This window comes from Sceloporus occidentalis, unplaced genomic scaffold (assembly GCF_023333645.1).
Source record: "Sceloporus occidentalis isolate IW3139 unplaced genomic scaffold, rSceOcc1.0.p SCAF_333, whole genome shotgun sequence".
Classification (NCBI taxonomy): domain Eukaryota; kingdom Metazoa; phylum Chordata; class Lepidosauria; order Squamata; family Phrynosomatidae; genus Sceloporus; species Sceloporus occidentalis.
In genome coordinates, this window is record NW_028317313.1 from 460,038 (window position 1) to 487,812 (window position 27,775).

At 40.3% G+C, this 27,775-nt stretch overlaps 1 protein-coding gene across 1 annotated transcript in view; it reads left to right on the forward strand.

The window, feature by feature from the left end:
• Positions 1–1,231: 1,231 nt before the first annotated feature.
• The window catches only part of LOC149274408 (serine/threonine-protein kinase BRSK2-like), an 87,428-nt gene continuing 60,884 nt past the window's right edge, over positions 1,232–27,775 (forward strand). The window contains exon 1 of the mRNA XM_089505545.1: positions 1,232–1,340. Within this exon, the coding sequence (XP_089361671.1) occupies positions 1,232–1,340 (109 nt within the window). The remainder of the gene's footprint in view (positions 1,341–27,775) is intronic.

The following is a 27,775-nucleotide window of genomic DNA, read 5'->3' on the forward strand; positions in this document are numbered from 1 at the left end:
AGCATATGTATAGTTTGACGAGCGAAGAGACCACAAGGGCGCAATCCAAATAATTTTGATATATTATCCGGATTTTTAAAATCTTATTGGCGTAGCTGATAATCACCCGTTCTCCGTCGAAATAATTCATTATTAGAAAAATGTCATTTTAAACATTGGTAAGTTTCATTAGGAACATCAAAGTAATTAACACCATCAATCAAAATCCCCACAATGAGACATGAAGTAACAAGATGATTACCAAAACACAGGACTCGGAAGAATGCGATGAAACATATTTTATTTTGGTTACAATGTATCTATTTTTATTATTACACAAACCCATGTTCAATAATAAATATACTCAATGCTCCTTTTCCACTTTCTTCTGTGTTCTATAGCCTGATGATTATTATTTTTTTGCTAGCCATCCTTCTGTGCCATTAGTGAGTCACAAATTCCCAGCTGGTTTTGAGATTGTGAATGGCTAATAACCTAAACTAATTTCAGAGGTCTTTGCCCCTCCCCCAAATTGTCATCCCCTTTCACTGTACTGGCTGTTGTGTGACTACAGCTGGTGCCTCCCCAGCAGGCTGCAGGGAGTGAGCGTGTGTGTGTGCATGTGGGTGGAGGTAGGTTGTTGGGCTGGGGAATAGCTGCATGGGAAAGGGTTAAACTAATTGTAGCTGTCACTGAATCCCCGGATGCTGATGTAAGGAGAGAAGGAGAGAGAGAGAGAAGAGAGAGAGAAGAGAGAAGGAGAAAAGCCTGCACATTGCAGAGGAGGTAGCAAGGAGAGAGAGATTACTGAAGAAAAGCCTGAGAGGAGGGGGCAAGGATACACCAGCAGAAGCAGCAGCAGTACAGCATCCAGATCCGATCTGCATCCAGCAGTATCCAAGGCTGCATGCCTCCTGATGATGCTGGTACCAGGAGTGTAGCATTCCCTCCACCCTCCCCCTTCCTCTCTCTCCCCACTCCCCCCTCCCCCTTGGATGCATCAGCAAAGAAGAGCACAGATCAATTTCCCCCTTGCACCCCCCATTAACAAAAAATAATCAACCCCATAGTAAAAAAAAAAATACAAGAAAAAAAACTAAATACAAAGGGGGGACCTACAAGAAGTGAGGGTAGGAGAACAAGAGAGGACAATCACTGCACTGTCTATCTCTCTCCTCCTTTTCTATTGTTCTAGCCTGGGAGGAAAGGACAGGCCTTTTAAAAAAGAGGGGAAAAAGCAAAGGTAGACATCATGTCAAGTGGCAAGGAGGCAGGTGGAATTCATCCTTACCAGCAACAGCAACATGCCCAGTATGTTGGACCCTACAGACTGGAGAAAACCCTTGGCAAAGGACAGACAGGTGGGCCTCCTCTCTATCTTATATCTCTGGCTTGTTTTATTCTATGAGTGCTTTTAGATGTTTGCATGATGTCTCCTTGGATTGTATTCGTGCAAAAAGGACCAACTGGTGGAGATACAGAAGAGGGTAAGTATTTTATGGGGGATTTATGGAGAAAGGAACAGGAGGAAAAATGATGTTAAGGTAGAAAAGCTGTCTGGTTGGTAGATGAGGCAATTGTGGGAAACCTCAGGTAGATGTTTCCTAGGAGGGTCTCTTGTGTGTTTCTAATACCCTGTGTTAGCAAAAAGTAGGTGAGCATCAAACCTCCGTTCATTTTCTGCTAGCAGGGTTTTTCTCTGCTGTGCTAATCATGGATCATATTGTCCTGGGTCTTATCTGTCTTAGTGGAACATTTTTGTTCTTGATAGTATTTGATACTGTAATTCTGTAAAGTTCTTATTTAAAGACCTGCAGATGATGTGTTCCAGGGATAGTTACTGGTTAGGTGTTCTTTATGTAACCTAGCATTAAGCCTTAGATGTCAAGATGCTATTTCCCGATGAAGAGGTTCTGTGATGTCAGAGCTCCAATCTGTGGTTGAAATGTCCTCCTCTGTGATTTAAAGGTTCTACGATTTTAGAATTCTCTTCTGTGATTTTACAATTCCTTGACCCTAATGTTATCAATTATGTTCAATGATTTTGAGATTCAGTTATTTTTTATTTTTTTTTAGAATAATATTTTTTTAGGAACTGTTCTGTTCAGGAATGTAAAGGTTCTGTTCTATGATGTCATGGTTCTGCTCTGTGATGCACACATTGATACAGATGAGTCCTTTCTTGTGAAATAAACCAACTGACTTCAATATTACTACCCTGGATTGATCTGTTTTTAGACAGGGTGATCCTTATTGCATACATAAAATCACATTTCTACCCTCTGAAGAGTCCGATAATATTGCTGTCCTGGCTGTATGTTCTCTTGCAAAGTATATAATTTTTGTGTATTGTATACCGTTCAGCCCTTTCTTGTATAGAGAAGAGTGTGTGGTTGTTTTACCAAATCAATTTTTAGTGGACTTTATATTATTATATAGGGTTATGTCTTCTTCATTGGCATGCATTATTTATTAGGCTCTCTGCTATATGGCCCTGCATTATATACATATATTGCTTTCTCCTCTAGGCGCCTGCATTATACAACAACGTTGGGCTCCAGAGACCTACGTTATATTCCTATCTATCTGCAGTAGCGATTGCATTATAAAGGTTTCTTTGATGAAACGATCAGATATGATAAAAAAGCTCCTATTGACACAGATAGGGCCTTTGGTTAACCCCCCAGCTCCGTTGACATCTCATAATTTCCAATCATCAGCAACTCGCTAGAACAACCCCTCTCTCTCTCCACCAGGCCGTCTGACTATGAGGTTTCCCTTCCATAGACTTCATGTCATTCCTCCGGAGGGAGTGTATACATAAAATTAGACTTTTTTTTTTGCTGCGGGGAAGGAGAGAAGCGTTACCTTCCTATTTATGCGTGTGATATTTTCACTAGATTACCAGTGACTTTATAAAAGGAGACAATAAAACATAGCAGCTGTAATGACTATTTGGCAGAAATCTCGCCATGAATATATAATGTTTCAGAATAAATATGTGTATTTGTCATTTTGTATTTTATTGCTACTGGGAATAGAATAGAAAAGGGTTCTGTGTGATAAGCAGTATTGGCCGTGCATGGAATGGAGGGGAGGATATGTAGAAGGAGTTGAATAATTACCTCCTTTTCTGCACGAGCTTGCTGGGTAAAGCACTTCTAGGTTGGCTCAGCCGGATAAAACTAAGAAGTGAGCTGAGGGCACAGTTCTAATTATGCATGGACATACTATACATTGAATTCTATATTTAATAAGCTATTGTATGAGATAAGCAGAAGGCCCGCCAAATACTGGGCTAGCAAAAGAAGGTAGCCATGATTCTTTTTGAGGCCTGATGGAGGTAATTTTAGAGGACATGTCTACTATGGAGCCCAACAAACACATAGTCTGATGTTCAGGTCCCCAACGCTGCAGAGATAAGGGAGGGATAATTAAAGGTGACACCAAATACAAATATCAAGGGAGGAATTAACAGATGTCATGCCCAAAACAGGCATGAAGAATGGGGCAACCAGGGGTCACCTCATGTAATGGCCATCGGTGGACACAAACATCAACAATGGTGGCATCTAGAAGGTCATCCAGTGAGCATATCTCTAAAGAAGAAAACGCAGGTAATTTGACATCACCCTGGGCTTATGAAGCGGGTAAATATGGTACGGTACTCCATTAGCAGGCCACACACAAGAGATAATTGTAGGTCAAACTGCGACATGAGGATAAATAGAGTGGAAGCTGCGACCCTGTAGAGAAAGGTCACATTAAGAAATGGAATTTCCTGCAATCTTTCTTCCAAATTATTATCCCAGCGTGCTTGATCCTCCCTCTGAAGAGGAGTATAGTATAGGAAGCCAGCATGTAGTGCACTTTAGCACAATTTATTTACCTTCATAGAGATATTTCATTCATACCTTTATCAATAAAACATAAAATAATAGTGTATATGGAGTAATTTTGTAAAACTAGATTTGTGGTATAATTAATATATAGTGTATATATATATATATCAGTTGGGGGTATCCCTCTTTAGCTATTTAAAATATTGGGGGTATGCAGTTATAATGACTTTTTTTTTTTTTTTTTATAACTGGCATAAAAACTATTGTACATAGTTGCACATATATATATATATATATATATATATATATATATATATATATATATATATATATTGGCAGCATTGACTTGGTGGACAGGATTAATACTTTTGAAGGAAGGTAGTATAAGCAAGCTCTGGAGGTTCAGCTACATTGGACTATGGGGCATATTCAATAAACAAAGTGTATGCAGGGGGTCTTAATATGTCAGCTCCCTGTTGTCACCATGCAATAAAAAGGGGAAAAACCAAATAACTTATCGTTCAAGAAAAACATCACCTTCTCTACAAAATGCATGATTTCACCTCACTGATTTACCTATACATGCAGAATTATCTAAGCCTTTATTGGGAATTCACCACTGTGACTGGGGATTAAAATGGGCCCTGGCACTTTAAGGCCAGCGGCTGATAAATGGTATACATGCAGCCACTGGCTGGATACAGTGGGCGGCTCCAGCTAAAGGACTGGATCTGCCACACGAGCAGCTGTAAAGGTAAATGACCGGCAACATAGGGCACTGGCCCAATTTGTCAGATGGCCAGTTGCCTACTTTCCTTGCCCAATTCATCAGATGGCCAGTTGCCTACCCTGCTTAAAGGAGAAAAAAAAACACAGGTGGACGTTCAACTGTTGCACTGGACTCCATTCTGTAGACTAATTGTAAGGAACAGGCAACCTTTTACTCTTCAGTTGGCATGGACCATAAAGTCTCATGATTCTTTACAGTATGATGATAGCAGTTGGCTTCTCCAATCTCTTAAGTGGCAAAGCGTGCCTTTCCTTGGGTATCCAGCTATTGTTGACCAAGAGCTTCCATAATCTATTCCTGTTACTTGTAGGCAAAGCAGTAACAGAACTGTAGAGAATATTTATTGCCCAAAATTCAGAGGTTTTCAAAATTCAAGACGATAAGAAGATTGTCACCTAGGTTATATTTTTTATTAATCATGTTTTATTAACACTAAATGATCTGAGCCTATTTGGGCAGTTTCAGCATTTACCTATACCTCCTGTAATGTACTGTTCTCCGAGCCAGTGATAAAATGACTTTAAAAGATTAAAAAAACTATTAAAAAGCCAACAAGAAGGGTGTAGTCGGTTTCATGCTGGGATACATAATTGTTGCAGACGAGGAAGGAAATGTAGATAGATTTTATTTATTGTAAATATATGAATAATATATGGAGTAAAACAAATAATCAATTTGTCTGTTTTAACTTTGATCTTTAGAGGAGCAGGCGAGAGATTTCAAATTGTATTATTTGACATTCTGTTTTTGGCCACCAGTTTCACAACATAACAGTTACTTCGTTTAGCAAGATTTTCTAAATTGCACCTGTAAACGTGAAAGAACAAGTCTAGCATACACGATTTGCCGGTGTTCCCACAACCACCTCCTGTGTACAAATAATGTGGCAGACCTGAATGAACCACGGGGTGTAATAACAAGGGTAATTTGGAGGAAAATTGATGCAGGGAACATTGTTTTTTCGTTCTCCGTTTCCTAAAAGTGGCAATATTTTGTTCATTCTACTGTAAACTGAAAAGACAGGACTCTCTTGGAGATCAGAAGGGTTCTAACCATGCTAGTGAACGAGATGATATCATAAACAATACCGTCATTGACAATAATGGCAAACTTTTCCACAAGCTAAGGCATATATTATTTATTATTATTATTGATTTTATAGCACGACAGGTGGACTGATTTTAAGAGCTTACAATCAAACTCAGGAAAAATCTACTTAGTAGGTACTTTTGGAATGGATTGGTAATCAGATATTCTGTATATTATTGTTTTTATTATCAATTTTAACTATAATATCATCTCACTATTGTGTAACTCTGTTACCATACTAATCATTTTAAAAATAATAAACCATTCACAAATAAAACACTATATATGCACACTCAGAAATATTGTTAATATACACAGGCTTTTATTTGCCCGGGTGCTCCAAAAATAGCCAGACACATGTAACCAAAGAAAAATGGGCACTCACGGGTCTTTGTAGCAAAGTGCATTAAACACTAGTTTATTTCAATCAGCACGGCCGTTTCGGACCACCTCCGGTCCGTGTCTTGAGAAAGGACCGGAGGTGGTCCGAAACGTTGGCCGTGCTGATTGAAATAAACTAGTGTTTAATGCACTTTGCTACAAAGACCCGTGAGTGCCCATTTTTCTTTGGTTACATATATATATATATATATATATATATTGTAGCAAGGTGCAGGTTGTTGTTGTGGACGGGGTATACATTCCCCCTCGATTTTGCAGGGTTTTATACGACATATAGGGCAGGCTGGTGCTCCACCCCGCAGTTTACATGCACCTGGACTGACACGGGTTCCAGGCCGGGAGTTTAAGCTGACTCCAATGCACTGGTCAGCTGCAGGTAATTAGCTGCACCGACTGCAATATAACCTGACCTGTTGGACAGAGGGAGAGAAGAGAGTTTGTTTGGAAGCAGCAGGGCTTGCTATGCCCAAAAGAGACCATCAAAGAGGTTGGTGGGATTATGTTTTGTGTTGGTTTAGACCCTTAGTAGTGAGGGAGTTATATGTTAGTAAGCGCTCAGACGAGCTAGGCTTTTGTTTGTAGCGAATTTGTGTTCTATGTAATCCTGTAAATATCTTCATACGTGGACTACAAATAAATCGTTGGTGATTACCTGAGATGTGGCGTTAATACCCTAGAGGACCGTGCTGTTTGGTACCCTGTGTGGGTGCAGGATCACAATATATATATATATAAATATATATATATATATATATATATTGGGATGCACCGAAATGAAAATTCTGTCCCGAAACCGAAAATTCAGCATTCACTTGGCCAAAACCGAAAATCACCCCCCCACACCTTTAAAAAAAAAATAAATAACCACACTTTTATTAAAAGTAAGCAACACACCAAACAGCATACCCAGATTCCAGCATGTACTGGTTGCCCAGGCATGATAGGCACGTGATTGCTGTTAACTTACTTTGAATAAAAGTGCGGTGAGCACACCAAAATTGGACAAAGAACCAATAACAATATTATATATATATATATATATATATATATATATATATATATATATATATATATATATATATGATTGCCAACAACAATCAGGCTCCTATCATGCCCAGGCAGCCAGTACATTCTGGATTGCGCTGTCAGGAGTTAAAGGTCCGTGCGAGTGAGTCTGTTGGTCAACCAATGCCAATATTGGAGGCCCCAGCAGGCGACCAATAGAGTCGTTCGCACGGGCCTTTAACTCCTGACAGCGAACCTATGGATTTCCGCTCCCGTTAACCCCTGCGAGGCTACATAGATAAGGTAGGCTAGATGGGGAAGGGACCAGGGAGATTAGTAAACGAAGACGAACATGAAGATTCTTCATGTTGTGTGTCTTCGTCTGTGTTTTGCCGCCGCCATGTTCGGTATTCAGGCTGAACAACGAAAGCGCACCCTTTGTGTTCGTTTTCATGTTCGCCTGAATACAAATGCACAAGTCTACCAGACATCATATGCCATACAGGAAGTTTTATGGTGATATTATCCGATACAAGGATATTCACATTATTGTAGAATTATCTTCAGGAGCTCCCTAAATACATTCCAGGTGTATTTCACTAAAATTAATTCGTAAACAGAGCCAATAGTAAATGGAATGAACAAACATAGGAAGATTAACCAGATCGTCTAATCAATTTTACTCAGTAGGTCATGTTTATAGCTGATGACAGCAAATTCTTATGTAGGCAATACCATAGTGTCCACAACAATTAATGTGATAATTTGACCTTATCAGTTTTCTGAAAATGTAAGTAAACGTTACTTAATTGGTACATAGTAGATTTCTAGTCTTGAAGACCATGATGTTGTTTGATAAATTCTTAATAGCGCATTAGAACATATTTAGCAAAAAAATTGCAGTTTATACATTAGGAACTAGGTCATGTCCGGGTGATGCTCAGGGTCACGGGGTCAAATTGTAAGTGATATCTCATGACTTGTTATCAGGCATCATGTGGAACAGCATCTTTAATCCACAGATTTCACTGCTACATCTTGGAATATGTATTGTTCTTTCAAAAAGTTAAATACAATAGCTTTTTGTCACCCTTATTGTCCTAATTTGTATCAATGAAATACGTTTTGAAAGATTAAATGTTTATATGGAAACTTTTAAATAATTCAACTCTGATTTTGATACATAGAATCGCTATTGAAATAATTAACTCTCAAAGGGGGTTTCTGCAAAATGTCAACCCTTTAGAAGAACTGTCACCATGAAGAGCCCCCAGACTGTGGGGCACCAGCTGCTCAAACAAAACTCTCAATGACACCCCAGAGACTTTAAAACCTACAAGGCCAGGTGAATAGATCCCAGTCGTAATTGTCTGCCGCTAACTGCAATTTTAATCAATAGATAACCATGAGCTGAAATGTTTGTGCTGTAGGAACAACGCTTGCTAATCTGCTCTTTGAAGGCTAGTTATCTCAACTCAGTCTTATGTAAATTTAATACAGAAATGATGACTGTTGAATGAAAAAGGGGCTAAAACATAAGGGGGAGGAAACTGTCTCATCAGTGTTAGGAAGTCCATAGTAGTCTTATTGTTGTAGACATCTATAACAATATAATGTATCTGAAAAAGTAGATCCTATGGTTCTAGCCTCTAAGATGATGGCTGTGTTAAAGATGATGAGGTGCAGGTGAACTTGGTCTTCAGAGTGGAAGACTAGGCCCATGAAGGCATAAATGTACGTCGGGGCTAGTTGGTTCCCTGGTAGAAATCATATTTACCTTCTGTTTTTGGTTCTGGACTGCCGTTATGGGTGAGATCAGATTGATATGTGTGATATATGTGATAGACTTGTGCCTTTTGTTTCGTCAACTTTAACTTTTGCAATTTAAATGTTTCTCTTGCCTCCGTTCCTTCTCCGCAGACCACTTCCATGTCCATGTCTCTTTTTCTGCAGCTTCACTTCTTCTCTTGCCTCTTCTTGTTCTTCTGTCTTCTTTCTTTGTCCGCTCTCCCCAGTATCAGCTCCGTTAACGCGTCTGCATTACTTTTCATATCAATGCACATTTTTTAAATTTTTATTTTGTATTAGATATTACAGATTTTAAGTTAGGGAATGTGCTTAATAGCGTGTCTCTACACTCAAACAATTATATACAATGAATACATTACACAGCGTTTTCCCCACCATATCCAATTCCAAAGATAATATATTCCCAATATCCCAGCAGAACACTATAAAAATAGCATGTTATGGATCTGAACCGTCCTTTTGTCCAAATAATGATTCCCCTTGATATATCAATAAAGTAATATTAATAAAAATCATTAATCGTTTTAACAAACATTCTGCTTTCAGAATGGGGGCTCCATTACTGATTAGTAAGTAGTTAAGGAGTCCGACTCAGTTCCCGACGCAGTATCACATTACTTCATCCACTGAAGATATTGAAATTATGGACCTGTGCAAATCTATAGAACTAGATTGAATTATGGCAAATTGCATACATTTTAATTTATAGATGGGGTTACTGATGCATTGAGGCTCATTAGTTCTAAGATGGGCCACGAATATATCCGCGTTGCTTCGTAGAAAATGTAGCTGGATTTTTCTGAATGCTTTCTTTACCTTAAACGTCATTTATTTACCGCAGCACCAACACAATACAGGGACAGTAAAAATGATCAATTACAAAATGGACATTAAAGGGGCAGTTTAATGTCCCCAACACTCTCACTATAGAAGAATGGATATTAATAGGTACTTAATAAGGTGGCAGGCAAGTGTTTTTCTTTGAAATCAAGGGGCAAATGCGTTTGGGAGGATTCTGCAGAAACCCCCCCATTTGCATAACTGACCACATTAACATTTAAAGGGACCATGCACATACCTGGGAACTTCTGGGCTCCAGCTACCCGGAGCCTGCACCTGCGGGATGCAGCCAGCACTACCCGCTGATGTCAGTGGGCGTCCGCCTGATGCCGGGGGCGTTCCCAGTGACGCCAGGGGCGTTCCTGCTGATGTCAGTGGGCGTCCGCCTGATGCTGGGGGCGTTCCCAGTGACGCCAGGGGCGTTCCTGCTGATGTCAGTGGGCGTTCCCGCTCACATCGCAGGAAACACCCCATTTAAAGAGGAAATAGGTGAGGAATGGGGCGTGCCAAGATCCCGCTCCCACGACCCGGATGATTCGCGTGTGGACCAGAAGTTCTCCTGGGTCAAACCCAAATGAAATGCATTAAATTGCCAACTGAGGTGTCCCTTTAAAAACAAACGTCAAACAGTAACATTGACGTAGTTTGAAAACCAATGCTGCCGAAGAAGACCTTTTTTAAGAACTTTTAATTCATTAATTTAGTATTATTATCCTTGACGTTCGGGTTCTATTATTATTCCCCCTCAGTAAATGTGAAGTCTACACGATGCCCAAAATAGTTATTTCGCTGAGAGCCATATTTACCCTAAACCCGACTGCTGGATCCTATACAGTTTTTAATTGTGCCTCAGTGTCTTTTTTCTGATGAATGGAAGTGATTTTGGAAAATTTACCAATCATGGGTTTTTGAATGTGTTTTAACAGATTTGTTTCCTCCCATGTTTTTTTTTCCCAGCTCAATCAGAGGTTTTTGTTTTATGGCTCATCGGGGGGAATGGTTTTGCATTTTTATTAATGCATGCAAGGCGAAGAAGGAGTCATATATCATTTAGGCTTCAGAGGGTGGTAAAAAAAAAGACTACCATTGGAAACGAAGAAGCATTTAATGAGGAAACGGAGAACTTATGTAGTTAGATGATGGTGGATGTGAAATTATTCTGGAGGATATACATTCTAAGGCTAGGTGGACAAAATAAGAGCCCAGGGTTTCCAAAGACCCATAGAAAAGAGTGAAGATGATGCCTGAGATCCTCGATGTTCTAGGCACCTTGGGGGCAAATGTTAAATTACAAAGTAGATCCAATAAAATAAGAGAAACATGGTTCAGATAGTGGCCTTTAGGGCTGCAACTAACGGTTATTTTCATAATCGATTAGTTGGCCGATTATTTTGTCGATTAATCGATTAATTGGATAAAAAAAATGAATGTAAATTTTTCATTTATTTAAAATAATTTAATAAACAAATGATGTTAAATACAAACAGCAGAATAAAAAAAAACTTTGATAAAATACATTTCTTGTCTTTATTTCCCAACCAGCCCCCCCAATTGATGCACATTTGAGCCCAGGCTTGCCACGCTGCCTCCCAGACATACCACGCTGCCTCCCACATATACCACTCCACCCCCACATATGCCACTGTGCCTGATACGCCTTATACCCCCTGATACACCACTCCATCCTCCCCGGACATGCCACACTACCTCCCAGACATGCCACGCTGCCCTCCCCACATATGCCACTCCACTCTACCCCCAGATATGCCACTGTGGCCCCAGATATGCTTTATATACCCTGATACACCACTCCGTCCTCCCCAGACATGCCACACTGCCCTCCCCACATATGCCTTATATAATGTATATGCCTTATACCCCCAGATATGTCACTCCGTCCTCCCCTGATATGCCATATACCCCCCAGATATCTCATAGTCCCCTCATCGAGTCACAGACCCGTTCACAGCACACTGACACCATACTTTTATAAATAAGTACTGGGTTAATCTTCACTGCCCCCAGGATTTAGACTCCCCTTAGTCTACCCCCCCTTTATCTCTAACTGCACCTTAAGTTAACTTTATTAAATTAATCAAATTAACCCTCAGTCCTCATCATTAAATTAACCCTAAACACCCCATTAACCATAACTACCCCTAAATTAACTCTAAATACCCCATCAAAACAACTACCCTAAATTAACCCTAAACACCCCATTAACCATAACTGCCCCTAAATTAACCCTAAACACCCCATTAACCACAGCATCCCCTAAATTAACCCTAAAGACCCTGTCAACCACAACAGCCCCCAAATTAACCCTAAACACACCATTAACCATAGCTGCCCCTAAACACCCCATTAACCATAACTGCCCCTAAATTAACCCTAAACACCCCATTAACCATAACTGCCCCTAAATTAACCCTAAACACCCCATTAACCATAGCTGCCCCTAAACACCCCATTAACCATAACTGCCCCTAAATTAAACCCCACCTCCCCTAACTTTCAGCAGCCCAAATATTAATTTTATACTTACAGTTAGATGAGTGTCACAGCCATGTGGTTCTGGCCTTCTGGGAGAAGGAAGGGGCGGGGCCAGTTGTCACAGTGATTACAGGGAGGGGCTGGTAAGTAGGAGCTGCTGCTGTGAGTCAGACTAAACGGATTATATAATGAGGGGTATTTTTCAGAGCGTTTGCTCTGAAAAACCCTCATTTTATAATCGATAATAATCGATTCAACTAATCGATAATGAAATTCGTTGGCAACGAATTTCATTATCGATTATTATCGATTTTATCGATTAGTTGTTGCAGCCCTAGTGGCCTTAAATCTTTAGATTAGAGCAGCCCAGGGGTCATTGTTCCCTCCGTCCCCCTTGCAGGCCACGAAGAGATGTAACCATCTCAATCCTGTTGTACCCCAGCCCTGATTAAAAAATACCAGCCCCCCACACTCATTTGATTTTTATATTTAAAAGGACATTCCAGCCATCATATGCGCTTTAAATGTTTGTGGTGTCCCCTTTGGAAATCCATGCAGACCCCCTATATGCATTCACCCCCATCCCCCAGCTATTACCCATGCAGGACATGTGTTTGGCCGAACACATCTCCTGACATATGGTATACCGATCACCGGCCAGCACCAGCACCGGCTTGGCGAGCGCTCCGGGGAATTATTAGGAAAATGCAGAAGACACTGTTAGTGAGTTCATCACTTTCCTGCCACTGATTGGCTGCTTCAAGCCCCCATCATTCTACTATAGAGGGGGTGTTATGCAGAAGATCTGGAGCTGCAGCTTCTCTCTAAGCTGAGAAATTTAAAAATAAAATACATGTTTAAAAGATCTGCATTCCACATATCTATCTGTGCTTATAGATCCAGCGTGTATAGCTCAGAAAAGTACCCGCCATAGCTGGATGAAAGTGCCATTTAAAAGCCATGCCGCTAACGTTCCAGACGTTCCATTTTGCCGTCTGTGTATCAGAAATATCCGCTGATGCTTCTTTCCTATCGACAGCTACATCTTGGACCTGGCATTCTCGGAACTCTTAAAAAAAAATAAAAAATCACTTGCTAGGTCTCCATTATTTAATTAAACAGAACCCGGTGTGGGGGAGGAGGCAGATGGAGAATGAAAGGCAGAGCATGTTTGCCTATAATTATTCATTGTTCTCTATACTGCGTGTTACATACTTAGAGATCAGAGCGAGATTTTTGTGCTAAACCGGTACCATTCATTAGGAATTTAGTATTTTCAATAAAGAACCATGGAAGGTTTATTGTCCAATCATAACCTGGGTTTTTGCACATTTTATGAAATAAAAAAGAAATTCTTTAAATTATATGTAGAATTTTGCGCCATTATTTTTTCACGCATGTCACCCAATCTCGTAATTAGTTGGCCACTGGCCATGGCTGCCTCGTTATCCTTGTTACATTATAAAACATTTTATTAATATGTATGACGATTTTTCCTCCTGGACAAACACACGGTGAAGGGATAGAAGTGTGGTTTTCCACAAAGACTGGATTCTTTCCATGCTCTATCAATGGCCAATGCAGTCACTTTTGGGTGGGCATGGATTGGCCAATACATTGAAATGTTTAGCAGACTTTCTCTTTAGTGAATAGACCCCATTAGTGATTTAATGACAGATCATTTGGCTCATCAAAACCTCCGATCTCGTTCAGTCCTTGGTCGTGTCTCACGTTCAAGATGTTTCTCTATCCCATGCATGTTTACATTCCCTCACTTTATTAACCTCTACCACATCAGATGGGAGCTGCTTCTACCTATATACCATCCCTGTTCAGATTAAATCGTCCTTAGATTACCTCTAAACTTCTGACCCATTAATTCTGGACTCTTTTATCCTCATATCTCTCCTCCTTTGAAATATGTGTCCCTCTTGTACTTTATAGGAACCCTTTATGACTTTGTCTACAATAATTGCTGTTTACGATGAGGGAGGATGTGAATGTAGGGAAAGAGGGATTTTTGACAGCCCAGGAAGCTCAGTAGCAGCTCCCACTTTAATTTAGGATAAAATATTCAGTATCATTTATCTTTGAAAAAACACACAACAACAAGCATAAGGTGTATTACAGTACCGGAGCTATTCAGAGAGCTTCTGGGTTTCTCAGAATAACCAGTTCCAAGCATGAAAAATAAAGTTGTCTCCAGATGGAGAATTAAGACGGTGGCTGCGCGGAGAGCTCAGCTGGTAGCTGTTCCAATTAATCAGGTTTTTTTATGGACTGTGGAGACGGTAAAAAACAAGCTACAGGTCAGCAGATGGTCAACATTTCCCAGTATCAAAAAAAAAATAAGTGCGTTATGATGCCGGGTTTTCTTTACCTCGGTCCTCGGAATCGGTCAACCCTTGGGCTCATGGATGAAAAGGAACATGCTGTCGTCATTGTAGCCCTAGCTCAATATGAACTCACAGGGGAGGTCTATACTTTATTGAGAAGCACAGGTGGTCCTCACATTAAAATCGGGTTATCGTCCAGGGACGGTGGTGGAAGTCAGGTTTGATTTTTACAAGGATATTATGGAAATGACTTTAAGTTACTGACCAAAGATCGATGGTTTAGAAATAACCATGTATATGATGTTTTTATGATTATATGAACGGTATAAAGGGTACGGGGTTCCTAGAACAGAACAGTATATTATTTAAAGCACAGGGCATTGCATAACGCATCAGACGGCAATATGATGTAAGTCTGAGTCTCCTGTGATGTAACTTGGGATCAGGTCTAAAAAAGGTGGCATGAAGCATGACTCATCATTGCATTCAGGTGCCTTGATGTAAAATGCCTCTATCTAGAATGAGGAGCCCATCAAGATAAGTCATGGGAAATTATTGTTTCTATAGTAACAGTGGCACGTGCAGTGTGGAAATGATGTCTTCAGAGGAATCTCGGTGTTCTTTTTTCTCCATTGGCCCATATGTATGTTTGGCAGGTCATCAGTCGAGTCCTCTCTTTCCAGTCGATGGCTACAGGGCAACATACACTTTCTCACTTTGAGTCCATTGCTTGCTAGCGTGTATTCCCATTACCATCTGCGTGCGGGATCTGCTTCTTCTGCTTGTCTTCTGCTCGGGTGGCCGGTGGAGATCAGGACTGTCCATTTGGGCACAGCATGGAAGAGGGTGGTAGAGCGGGGACCGGTTAACTCATTTTCTTCTACCTGCTAGCAGTTATTATCTTGCAGCAATGTGTATTTCTGATTTGTGTGATTGATCTGCACTTTATCTCTGAGGGCTAATTTTTCCTTTTCAGTTCTGATATGAAATTCTGTAAAAACGCCATCAATGATTCAAGAGTGAATTCAGATAAAGAGAAGTTAATTTCCAATTTTTCAAGGAGAATGGAATCTATTTTTAAAATCGGCTTGTACCATCACTGAAAAAATAAGTTTCAATTATCTAAAAGTATCTGTGGAAAAAATGCACCGTAATGAACAGTAAAAATGGGGAGATATTCTGTATTAGAAGGAAAACCTTTAGTGATATCCACGACACATGTGCTACTACGGACTCCATTAATAATCCCCAAATCTACCTACATTTCTTATTGTGTGATGTTCAGATTAAGGCAGATGTGTTCATATCTAATTAAGACATCTGTATTTTTTGTATCTTTTTGGGGTCTATTCACTAAGAAGTCTAGTGGTCAGTTGAGTTAAAAGGTTGCCAAGCCTCGCTAGTGTGCGCAAAGGTGCATACCCAGAACCTCTCAGGGTAGGATACCCGAAGCTCACCCTCTTTTGTGGGAGTGGCTTTATGAAGGAGTGGTGCTAGCCAGGGGTGACGGGGGGGAGTAGCAGAAGGTGGGCAGAAAGTAGGCGTAATGTGGGCTGGGTTTGGACATAACCAAACGCCACTCCCCAGTCTGGAGAAAGAAAAGGCTGACATGGAGACTGGAGAAGACAGGGCTTCACCTGGAGACTCTAGGTCAGTCCCAGAGAGTTCCCAGGTATGGGCATGTTGTCTTAAAATGTTGTGCGTTTCAGGTAAGGGCATGTGATTTGAATCCCAAGTCGTATGTCCTCAACTGAAACAAACTGCACAAAAGAAACACTCCTCCAGTTGAAAAAAATAAAAAACAAAAAAAAATAGACCACTCAATTATTCACGTGTGTAAAAAAAAAAGCACTATTACAAGTCCTCATCAGACTGCACTTTTATGCTTTTTCCCCCCTTTAGATTTAATAATTTTAACATGTGTCACTGATGATCAACTGTGAACCACACCATGCGAATAGTGTGTTTTGGGTGTGAGACGCGAACTTGGACCTCACAAATTAATAGCGTGGTCTGTATAGCTTATCCGCTATAAGTGTAAAAACCCAGAATTCTGATGTACTGCAATCAACATTTTAAGATAAATGTATTTATGAAATCTTAAGTTTATTTAGTTTTAGTTATGCTCCACCAGGAAGATACCGTTTCTGCGGGAAAAAAAAAAATATGAAAAATATATTGATATTTTTTCTACAATTTTACAGAAAAAGTAAAATCTATCATACACTAGGTAGAAGAAGGAATGGGGTTCTGCAGATCTTTGCACGCCAACTAATTAACAGAGTTCTTTTAATCTTTATAGTAACGAGGTTGATGAATTAATACAACGTAGCACTGCTGTCAGACCTGGGTCAGGTGATAGCGCTTCTATCTAGATGCACTGTTTGTCAGAGGCCAAAAAATCAATGAAAAGCCATTAACTCGCTGAAGAAGAAAGATTGGGAGGAGCGGGGCCAAAGCGCATTCTGAAATGCGCTTGATTTGGCAGGTTTGCGATCTGGTGAGCAGCCTCTGTTTCTCCGACATATCGCTTTAAACGCTGTAGCAGTTTAGACCGGTTCATTATAGTACGCAATCACTACAGCTTGATTAGGCAATCAATTCCTTTCTGTGAGCTTATACATCACACACACTGCAGGGCAGCACTATAGGTGGAGGTCAACAACATATACAAATCTGTAGTGTTCTGGAGAAAAGGCCAATATGGCAAACCAAAGGGGAATACGTCATAGAATGCCTCCCAAGATAGTGTGACGAAGACCCCATCTGCCATTTTTCCACACAGACATTTCATACGTTTCGGTGCAGACCGTGCGGCCCTGCAGTAAGTGGGCAGAATGAGTAAGTAATTCATTCCCTTCCGTGGCATGATAGATCACACTTTCCTTAGTAGTGCTCAACAACACGTAAAATGTATATGTATCTGAACACAATGGCCAATTGTGGTCACCCTACCTACTCAAGGCTTCATGGAGTACTTGTGGACATTTTTCTACTAATGACTTCTGTAACCCAGAGACATCTTGTAACACCATCATTCTTATATCTTGGGTGCCAGGGAATGAAAATATTGCACCCTAGCTGCGAAGGGCTAGTGATCAACGATCGACAATCAGGATTGTCTTACAAAAGCCAGGTCAGTTGAGAGGTATGAGACTGGCATGTTCTTCCAAGATTCATAATTGCCCAGAACACTTGGGGTGACATTCTAATGGGGCAGTAATGCTTTTTTCCTATGCTACCTATGCTATGATGCTACTGCTCTTGGGTCTTGGGGGGAAAAGTTTGAAGAACACAGTGTTGGACCATTTTCTGATGAAAAGTCTATCTGAAACGTTGTTTATCCCCCAGCTTGATGCACACGACTTGCCCTGGAGACATCACCATAAACCATAAACCAAACACACGCTTAACAGTTGTTTGAACTGAATTTTAGGGCAGTACGAAACAAGGTTTAGTTATAAATCCAGCCATTGCTAGTCATAAATTACTACCACGGCTGAGTGGTTTTGTTCAATAAACTCGATCTGTAGTCACCTACTTAAGTGTAAGTAGCCAGTGTGTCCAGGTACTGTAAAACCTGATACATCGTCTATAAATCTCTGGATGTCTAATCAGGCATGAGCCAAGTAGCATATATGGTGTTGATATGGAAGGGGGCACCACCATAAGGTTTCTTTCCATGTTAGAAAGTGCGTGGAGTAGTAGGCAGCAGTAAAAACAATTCCACCAGGGCATTAGAAACTCTATGGCTATTACTGGTGCCAAGGGCAGGTAGAAGTGACTTACATATTGTGCTTATGATGGTTAGACCTTTGGTGGTTGGCATACATTTGTTCACCGCAGGCTTAGATCAGAGCTTTACATGAAGTACAGAAGCTCTGAGATGCTACCAAAGATGCCATAATTGCGTCCCATTCCTCGAAAGACTAAACATCTGTGTTTTTTATACTTGGGTTCTATTCATTATGTCAGATATGCAAATGTAACTCTCATAACCGGATAAAAGTGGGTCCTATTTTAATAATAGTTCCTATGGCGCCACCTAAGTCACCCAACACAACGCGTATCACTTCATCGTAATATTGTGTCTCACTAGTTTAAAAATAGTAAGCTGTTAGTGTGTGTGTTGCCACTTCATACGCCGATTAGTGTACAGTTATACACCGGGGATAGCACTGTTTCCAGAACGGCGTTGAATCCTGGCATCGTCGTCGGTGGCTGATTTGCATTCGATGAAAGGGAAGAAGAGACAAGGAAAAAATATCACTGTTAATAAACAAAGTGAACATTCATTGTGGTTTGGTAGATGGAAGTCATTCACTTACTTTTATTCTTTGATAAATCTGGGGTTATCAGATCATTAACCTTTCCTACAGGGCTGACATTTCTGAGATTTTTTTTGATTGGATTTAAACCTAAATAGAATATTAAGATTAAAAACCAGCAATATTATTATCACAATGTATAGAATCTAGCCCAGGATGAGATGAATGGTTAAGTCAGAGTTGTTCAACTGGTGTAGGGCAAGAAATTAATTATTAGTAATTATTAAGGAAATAATCATTTTTCGGTTACAGCGTCCAAGCTTAATTTATATTTACCTAGTTGAAGTAAAGGGTACCTGAAAAAAAGATCTCCCCGAAATTACTAGATACACCTATAAAAACAATATAATGATGTCATAACAAGAGATTCTTAATAGAGGTTGGCAATGATGACACAGTGACCGACAGCCCAGATTTGGTCAATGCAGTCCCAAATTGTGTTCTGGTATAGATACTAAGTGACGGACACAGGATATTTTATGTGTGGAGCATGTCATGACTTAATACCCCTCTTCTGTAACAATGCTAAACGGTAATTTGATTGGACGCTTCCAATCACACAGTGCTGGCAAAACCGCTTGTGTTCAGCCTTTTTGGGAGTCCTAGTGAAGGGAACCCCAAGGTTGGCAAATATGCAACCGGAGGGTACAACGGGGCGCTTAAATTACCTCTCCCTGTGTGTTTATCAGGAAGCGACTGAAGACAGGAATGCATAGTCGCTGTGACACAATTACCATAACTTGCTTCCAAATCATTATTTAATTAATAAACCCTTTCATCTGAACGTATGGTGGCCACGTGTCCTGGATTGCCCCAGACAACATGGGAACCTTCTGGCTCCAGCAATACGGCACCCACCCTTGCGGGATGTGCATAGGAGGTCCCGCCGACGTCGCAATTAGGGCAGGGAGTGGGGCATGCCACAATGTGGTCCCAATGACCTGGAGATTCCTTGTAATGACCCGGAGACCCAGAGAACCAATGCTTCACCCAGAGTCTCCAGGCAAAATCCAGAAATGCCCAGAAGGTCCCTAAATGAAAAGAGCCGCCCTGTGACCCGACAGCCCTTTTTCAGGACCTTAATTGACATGTTGATGTAACGCTCCATTCTCCTGAATCTAAGTTGTGAAATGTGGTCACCGTAATGGTGGGTTCGCTGTAAAGCGCATTAGTACATACACACAGTGTAGATCTTGCTCTTAGTTTCCGTTAGCCTGGAGGTTTTCATACAGATGTGTCGTGCATAATACAAGCGGCTCGAGAAATGAAGCTAATGCGGCAGCATTTCACGGTGACACAGCTAGCCGATTGCAGCAGTCTGTTTTATGAACTGCTCGCTGTGAGTCCCTAAAATCCCTCTGCAATGCATTCAGCTAGCCGATGGTCTCTCGAAGCTCTGCTGCATACAGTTAGCTAATTGAATGCAGCAGAATTTATTAAGGATTGCTCGCTGACTCCATCAGCTTCAGACGTCCGGTCATTATAAATAAAGCACTCCACAAGAGGAAAGCGGATTTTTCACTCTCCGAGTATCGAGGGTTGTTGCAAAATCTTTAATGTAAGTGTGAAGAAACAGAAATGGTATTGCGCAATAACCCAGGCTCTCTTTTCCCCGTTGCATTTTATGGATAAAACACCAGTTCTGTTTATTAATGGTAATGTGCCTAAATGTTTATTATTACATTGAGGCGCACAGTTGAGGTATACAACCTCGGCTCGCCATCTAATGTGGTTTTCAATTCCCACGGAAGCTTTCGGGGTTAGATTTAGGCTATCATTTTGTAGCCCCCCCTATCTACGATAGAGCATTTATAACAGATTATATATATTACTGGGGCACATCCGTGTAAAACACGTGTGAAACACGTTGGTCTGAGTCCTTCAGCCACAGTGAACAGGTCTATGTTGAGAAAAAGGAGTCCTTTAACTTGTTGATGCCTAACATCTAAGAAGTTATATACCGGTATATAGCTATAAATCACCCTCTCGTGACTCAACAGAAAAAGTACCAGTTTGACTAACTACACCCCAATCAGTTGGAATGATTTGGGGTTTTATTCACTAGGGAGCTTGCAGGAGAGCTGCAGTTTCATCTCACTAACTTCACATCACATTATGAAGGGCCAGCCAAAGTAAGCTTCAGCTCCAAGAAGAGCTTGGATGCCCCATAAAGATATTTAAATCAGTAGGATTTCTCGACTGCTTGAACTATGCATTACACAGGGCCAGCTCAGCCCTTCTTGCAGAGAACTTTGGCATGTATGGCCCTTTATAATACATATTGAATTTAGGGAGTTGAAACCATAGTTCTCGTACAAACCCTCCTGCCGTTTTTTTCTTTAGCGAACTCTATACTCCTATTGAAAACAATTGATGGATTGGTTTTCTGTGAAGTAAATTTATTTACTATAAAGAAACAATGAATCCAAATATTTCTAAGTATCTTGGCCAGAAATCTGGTACTTTACTCTTTGAGCCTCGAAAAAAAAAAGGTGCCTTCAAATTATCCTTAAAGTCAATGTTCTTCACTGATTGTGACAATCTCCAAACCTCAGCTCAATCGAACATTTGTGGTTTTCAGCTATTTATTCAAAATCAAGAAATTTAATGGTGTTAGAAGGCTTTTCTCTGGGCGAATAGACCAAAAATCACTAAGAGGAGCCACAACCTTGTTAAACATTACAAGAAGCGTCTCATTAGTGTCATCAAAATAATGAATCCAGAGAGGCGAGCGTTTGTACTCTATTGGCCGATTTATTGAGCGTTTTACTAAATGACTCATAAAGCTTATTGTTGAGGGGGATTGTTTTCTCTTGAATTGTGGTTTTGTCCTTTCTTCCTCGTTTCCATTCCGGTCCTACTGCGTGGACGAGATCACAGAGCTCTGTATCTCCAGTGTGGAAAAGGACCTCAGGGGTGGTAATGTAGATGGACCCAGTGACTTATTTACCCAGGGACATGCCCTAGGACTAATCCATGACAGTGCCCACAGCTGCCCCCTCCATGGTCGCCATCTTCTAAGTGCAGTGCCTTTTGAAGCAATGTGCAGATGATGTGCTGGAAACGAGATCTTCCTTGTAAACGTTCCATGCAGTAAAGGAACAAAGAGGGCCTGATCGCCCAAGAGAGCAACCTGTCACTCGTTTTTTTGCCCATGAACTTGCCACCCTAGGCCTGGGCCTAGTTGCCCTTGGCCTGAATACGTCAATGGCTGGACCTCATGCACATTGTTGCTTCTGGAGCACTTCCTCTGATTATTGTGCTCTCTATACTGCCGTCTGTTTCAATATGTCGACAATATTTATTTTTAAATATCTTTTAAATATTTTCATTTTAAATGTATTATCAATAAAAAGCAGGCGTTTGTACGGACATACTTAGTGAAAACAAAATGACCTTCAGCTGGAGCACCACGCATCAGAGCCGATATATTTCCCAGGGGAATCGCAGTGGCGCGTCCTTTGATTTTCAATTGACATTGACTAAGCAAACGCACCTGGGATACGGGGTAGTTGTGCAGCGTAACATGAAAGAAGTGCTTGCCGGGATATTAAGTTCATTTATATTTCATCACGCCATCTTGATCAGGGGGACACGCAGCTGAATAGCGCATGGATTGTCTTCATTTTGGCCTCATACATACTTGAATGTTACATTTCAAGCTGTATCTACAGAAAGATTAATATTAATGGAATGGAAGGGACACAGCAGATTTTTAAAATGAATTATGGGGACATTTTGTTAATCAAAGAATTTTATCACCTTCAACATCACCGGTTTTATTTTTAATGGCGGTGCTCAATGATTTAAATTAGCTGGATGTGATTTTTTTAATGCCTGGTAAATTCAGGCTTAAAGATGATCTTCTAATCTTCTTAATCATATTTAATAAATTTTTTAGGATTTTTTTTGTACAGTGTCACATGACAATTAAGTGTTCCTGGCAAAAAATTATAAACGAGACAACATTTTTTACAAGAATTATTTCTATGAAAGACCTGGGCCTTCAACGGTACCAGGAATTGTGTTTCTAGCGCTTAATTACAAAAGTGTTAAATTGAGCAGAGGGAAGAGCATGCTCAAAGGAGCTGTCCTCGGAAAACAAGGTCACCGTACACCGTGTGTAGTCGTAATGCGTTGAACAAGAAGTATACTGTTCTATGTAGGATAAATTAATAAAAAATCTATGGTGGGAACAATATCATCCGTTATCCCTGTAATGGATTTGCCAATTTCAAATTTTACTCACTCACTCTTACTCATGCTCACACTCTCTTTCAGTGTCTCTCTATCTTCTCCGCCAACTGCTTCCGCGTCCCTGTCTCCGCTTTTTGTCTTGCCTCTTCTTGTTCTTCTGTCTTGATCTACTTTTCTCCACTATAAGCTCTATTAACTCGGGCTCCTGGAGCGATCCCGCAACAGGGCGGAGCTTTGGCGCACACCATGGGGACAACCTCACCCCTGGTTGGAATTGGGGAGAGGCTGTCCCGGTGGTGCACGCCATGGCTCCGTCCCTTTTGCGGAAGTGCTCCCGGAGGCCTACATAACGCAGCGGATAAAAAATTTAATTCATTGTCTAAAAAAGTAATGGACCAAAAACATAACAAAATATTAGCGGAAATCTTTTTTGGTCTGTGTGCACAAGTCTAGGATATGGAGTGATACTAAAACAGTGCTGTAAAAGTTGAGCAATCAGATGGAACATTTACATTTAAATGTTTAAATTAAAGGGCAGTAGAAGTAAAAGAAAACCGCTAGATATAACACAGTGATAACTATTAAGCTCAGTACCACCTTATTAGTTTTTATAACACACAGTTCTGAGACCCGAAGTGGACACCTGAAGTGTTTGGGAGTATTTTAACGCCCTGATGCTCTGTGCTTCCTCGTCTTGTATCCCCAATTTACTTGTTCTGGCTTTGATACTCCATGGGCTATAGATTTAGTTAATGGTTTCGTAGGTGGTGGGCGCCATTGTGAGCTGTCACGCTGGGTACCAGATAGTTAGCCCAGGGCTGCGACTTTCTGCACGCGAACCGAGGGATGGCCTTTTGCACTGTTTGTGTACGGCTCTCTCATTCAACCCCCCTCTGTTCAGCCAGTGCTCATTAAACCGAGAGGCATGCTGGGAAATGTAGTTTGTGTGCTTTTCATATCCCCAGGATTAGCAAGATTTTGCTAATCCATCAGGCTGCAATGATAAAAGTGTTAGGTGGCTTGGAGCGGCATGCTGCTGACAGGCTTAATTGCAGCTATTTATATCCTACTAAGATAATAGGAGAAGCCACCTAACCTCCAGCTCCCTTTGTTTACAAGGAAAAATGCCAGAAGACGATTACAAATATTGAAACAGAAACACCACAACGCAGGTGCCACACAAAGAGCATGTAGGGTATTTTTCCTTCACATATTATGCGTGAGCTCATAGTGATATATATATATATATATATATGTATATATTGTTTTTTGTTTACACAATTTCAATTAGAAACCTTCCCTAAAAGACACAATAATGTGCATAGAACAGCAGAAATGTGTTTATAAATCAAATTGTGTAAGTAAAATACATTATTCTTCTTTTAAATGCCTCGCTCGGTTATTTAAACAGGAGGTCACGTAGTCGCGGAAAAATACTTTGTTGAAACCGTGCCCCTTTAGCCACACCCACATACCTAGCTGTACCCATAACCCCACCCCCTTTGGCCATTGGAAATGTTGGGAGGTGTGTCTTTCTTTACACATTATTGTGACTTTTGGGACCCGTTCTGATCTACTAGAGAAGCGGGGCATCAGGGGGTGGATCTGAAGCCAAGGTTTCCGAAGTCCCATAGACATACCTTGGAACTTTTTGCCCCAATTTCACTAGTTGCAGAATCTTCTCTATAGGCTATTAAAGGGTTAACATTTCAGGGGTCTCAGAGCTCATTTAGAAAGTTCCCAGTTATGCACATAGACTACTGGCATCCAAACACTATCATAATTGCTTTAGGGTCAAACATAAGTACCCTCCCCATCGTCTTTAAGGATGCTACACATATGCCATCTTATTGACATATTCTTGTTTCGTAAATTTGGCTGAAAAATATGAGAATTATAGAACAACAACTGGAAAATTGCACAATAGATTGAAAAAATATATTTTAGCAAAATTTCATTTCTTAAAAGACTATGTCATTTTATCCGGTACAGATACTGTTGTCTCTCTTCTCTCTCTTTTCTCTCTCTCTCTCTCTCTCTTTCTCCCTGTCTCTCTCTTTCTCCTGTTCACAAAGCAGTTCACCAAAAGATTACATTTTGATCTAGTTGCTCACGTATCCAGATCATTATGCTTTCACTGTTCTATAAAACAGATGAGACCTTTCCAGGGATGCCAAGCAAATCCCCCCAGGAGGTCGTAAATAAATCTGAAAGCAAGCGAGGGCATAATAAAATACACGCTACATGCATAAAAATAACTAAATGGATGTTATTTGTCTTTAAATTGTTGTCGTTAGATGGAACCTTATTTTAAGTTACAAGTTGCTTGTATAAGACGGGTGATGTTGTTAAATGTATATATTAGTGTAAAAATGTTGTAACCTTATGAACAATTATGAAATAGAGCACTATAAACGGGCAAATGTTGGTCTCCTTAAGTGTAATCCCCAGCACTGTATACAGTAATAACCCCTCAGCACTGTATGCAGTAATAACCCCCCAGTGCTGTATACAGTAATAGCCCCTAGAGCTTTCTACAGTAATAACCCCCAGGGCGGTATACAGTGATAACCCTCAGCACTGTATGCCGTAGCAACCCCCCCAGTACTGTATACATTGATAACCCCCAGCACTGTATACAGTAATAACCCCAGCATTGTATACAGTAATAACCCCCAGCAAAACACGAGACAAGAGAGAGACAGGGACCAAGGGGATTTGTTTTGGATAAACCCATTTGTTGAAATCCTTTACCCAACACTCTTTTTACCCAAAATGTTTTACGGCTATTATACCAGTTACCCAAACGCTCGGCAGAGTAAGTATTTTAGTGTCTGTAAGCTTCATAGTGATAACTGGGACCTTTCTCAGTAAAATTGACACTGACATACATCAAATATTAACCCTATAATAACTAGGTTTTCGTAAACTTTATATTTAGGTAACTTTTTTCCGTTGTTGCCCATATTTTTCTTTTAAAATGGTTCCTGTAATAACACAATGATCATCAATAAGATTCAATAATTTGGGGTGTTTTTAGAGTTTTTTGAAGAAGAGTAATGGTGGAACTGTGTCATACCTGGGAACATTCTTAATAAACTGACACTGAGACATTTCAAATATTAACCCTATAATAGTCCATAACAAGATCTTATTGTAGTAACACTCTAATAGTATCAATCAAGAAATCTGTAAATGAGTTGAAAGGCGGTAAAGATGTTCTTAAATTAATACCCTGCCTTTAAATAAGGTCCCCAGCTGTGATATTCCGGTGAGAAAAGCATCAAATGGGAGGCTCAGATATCATTTAACCCCTTCGTGACAAAGGCTGATTTTACTCTTTGTACCCTTCGAGACAATGGCCGTTTTAACATTTCTGCGCTACTCGTGTTTAGCTGTAATTTTCTTCTTTCCCGTTTACTGAACCCACACACATTATATATTGGTTTTTTTTCAGGACAAGAAGGGCTTTCTTTAGATGACACAGTTTTGATTGTATCATATTATTTACTATTAAAAAAAGTATAAAATATGGTGAAAAATTTAGAAAAAAATGACTTTCTAACTTTTAGTTGAAAAATCTTTTACTCATCTATAAAAGGTAATTCTATAGATTCTACTATTTTTCCTGAGTTTAGAAATACCCAATGTTTTTATGTTTTTTTGCTTTTTTCTACACATTATGGGGCAATATGTACAGGTAGCGTTTTGCTATTTCAAAGCCATTTTTTCCAAATCTGGTAATTCTAACCCCCATGTGCCATTTCGGGTATCTTTGAAGCCGGCCAATGCAATTTACCGCATCAAGTCATATATTTTTGAAAACTAGACAGCCCAGGGTATTCCAAATGCTAGTATTTTAACCCTTTCCTAGCACTAATTCTACCATCAGCCTTTAGCAAACTTTATGGTAGTAATTTTTTTTGCATTTGTTTTTTCACACACATTTTACTTCAGGTATGAATAAACAGGTTCTGGTATATGTCACTATCACAAAACACCCCAATATGTGTTTAGCAACATCTCCTGAGTACAGCGATACCTCACATGAATGATTTTGCCTGGCTCTTTGCATGCACACATTTTACCACCAGAATTTTTTCAAAGTCTGCAGTAGTATTCTTTTGTGTGTATTTTTCCCCCATACACCTATGTTATGTATGAATTTACAGCTTCTGGTATATGCCGCTGTCACAAGACACCCCAATATGTGTTCAGCAACATCTCCTGAGTACAGTGATACCCCACATGCATGGGTTTGTCATTTTTTGGGGGAACTAAAAGGCCAATTTTTTCTAATTGGAAATTAGATGTGTGGCCATCCTTCCCCCCGTGTTAATTGGGACCTTGTTGAACCCGGCCAATTCAATTTACCCCATCAAATCATACATTTTTTAAAAGTAGACACCCCATGGGCATTTAATATGCCAGTATTTTAACATGCTAATTTTAGGACTTGCTCACAAAAATATATTTTTTATATACCGTATTGGCTCGGATATAGGCCGCCCCCGTATATAGGCCGCACCCTAAAAGTTTGGTGCTTTTTTAAAGAAGTTTTTCTTTAAAAAAGCACCAAAAAAACATGCTGCCACTCTGTCTCCCCCCCCCGAGATATGCTGCCACTCTGTCTCTCCCCCCCCCTGAGATATGCTGCCACTGTCC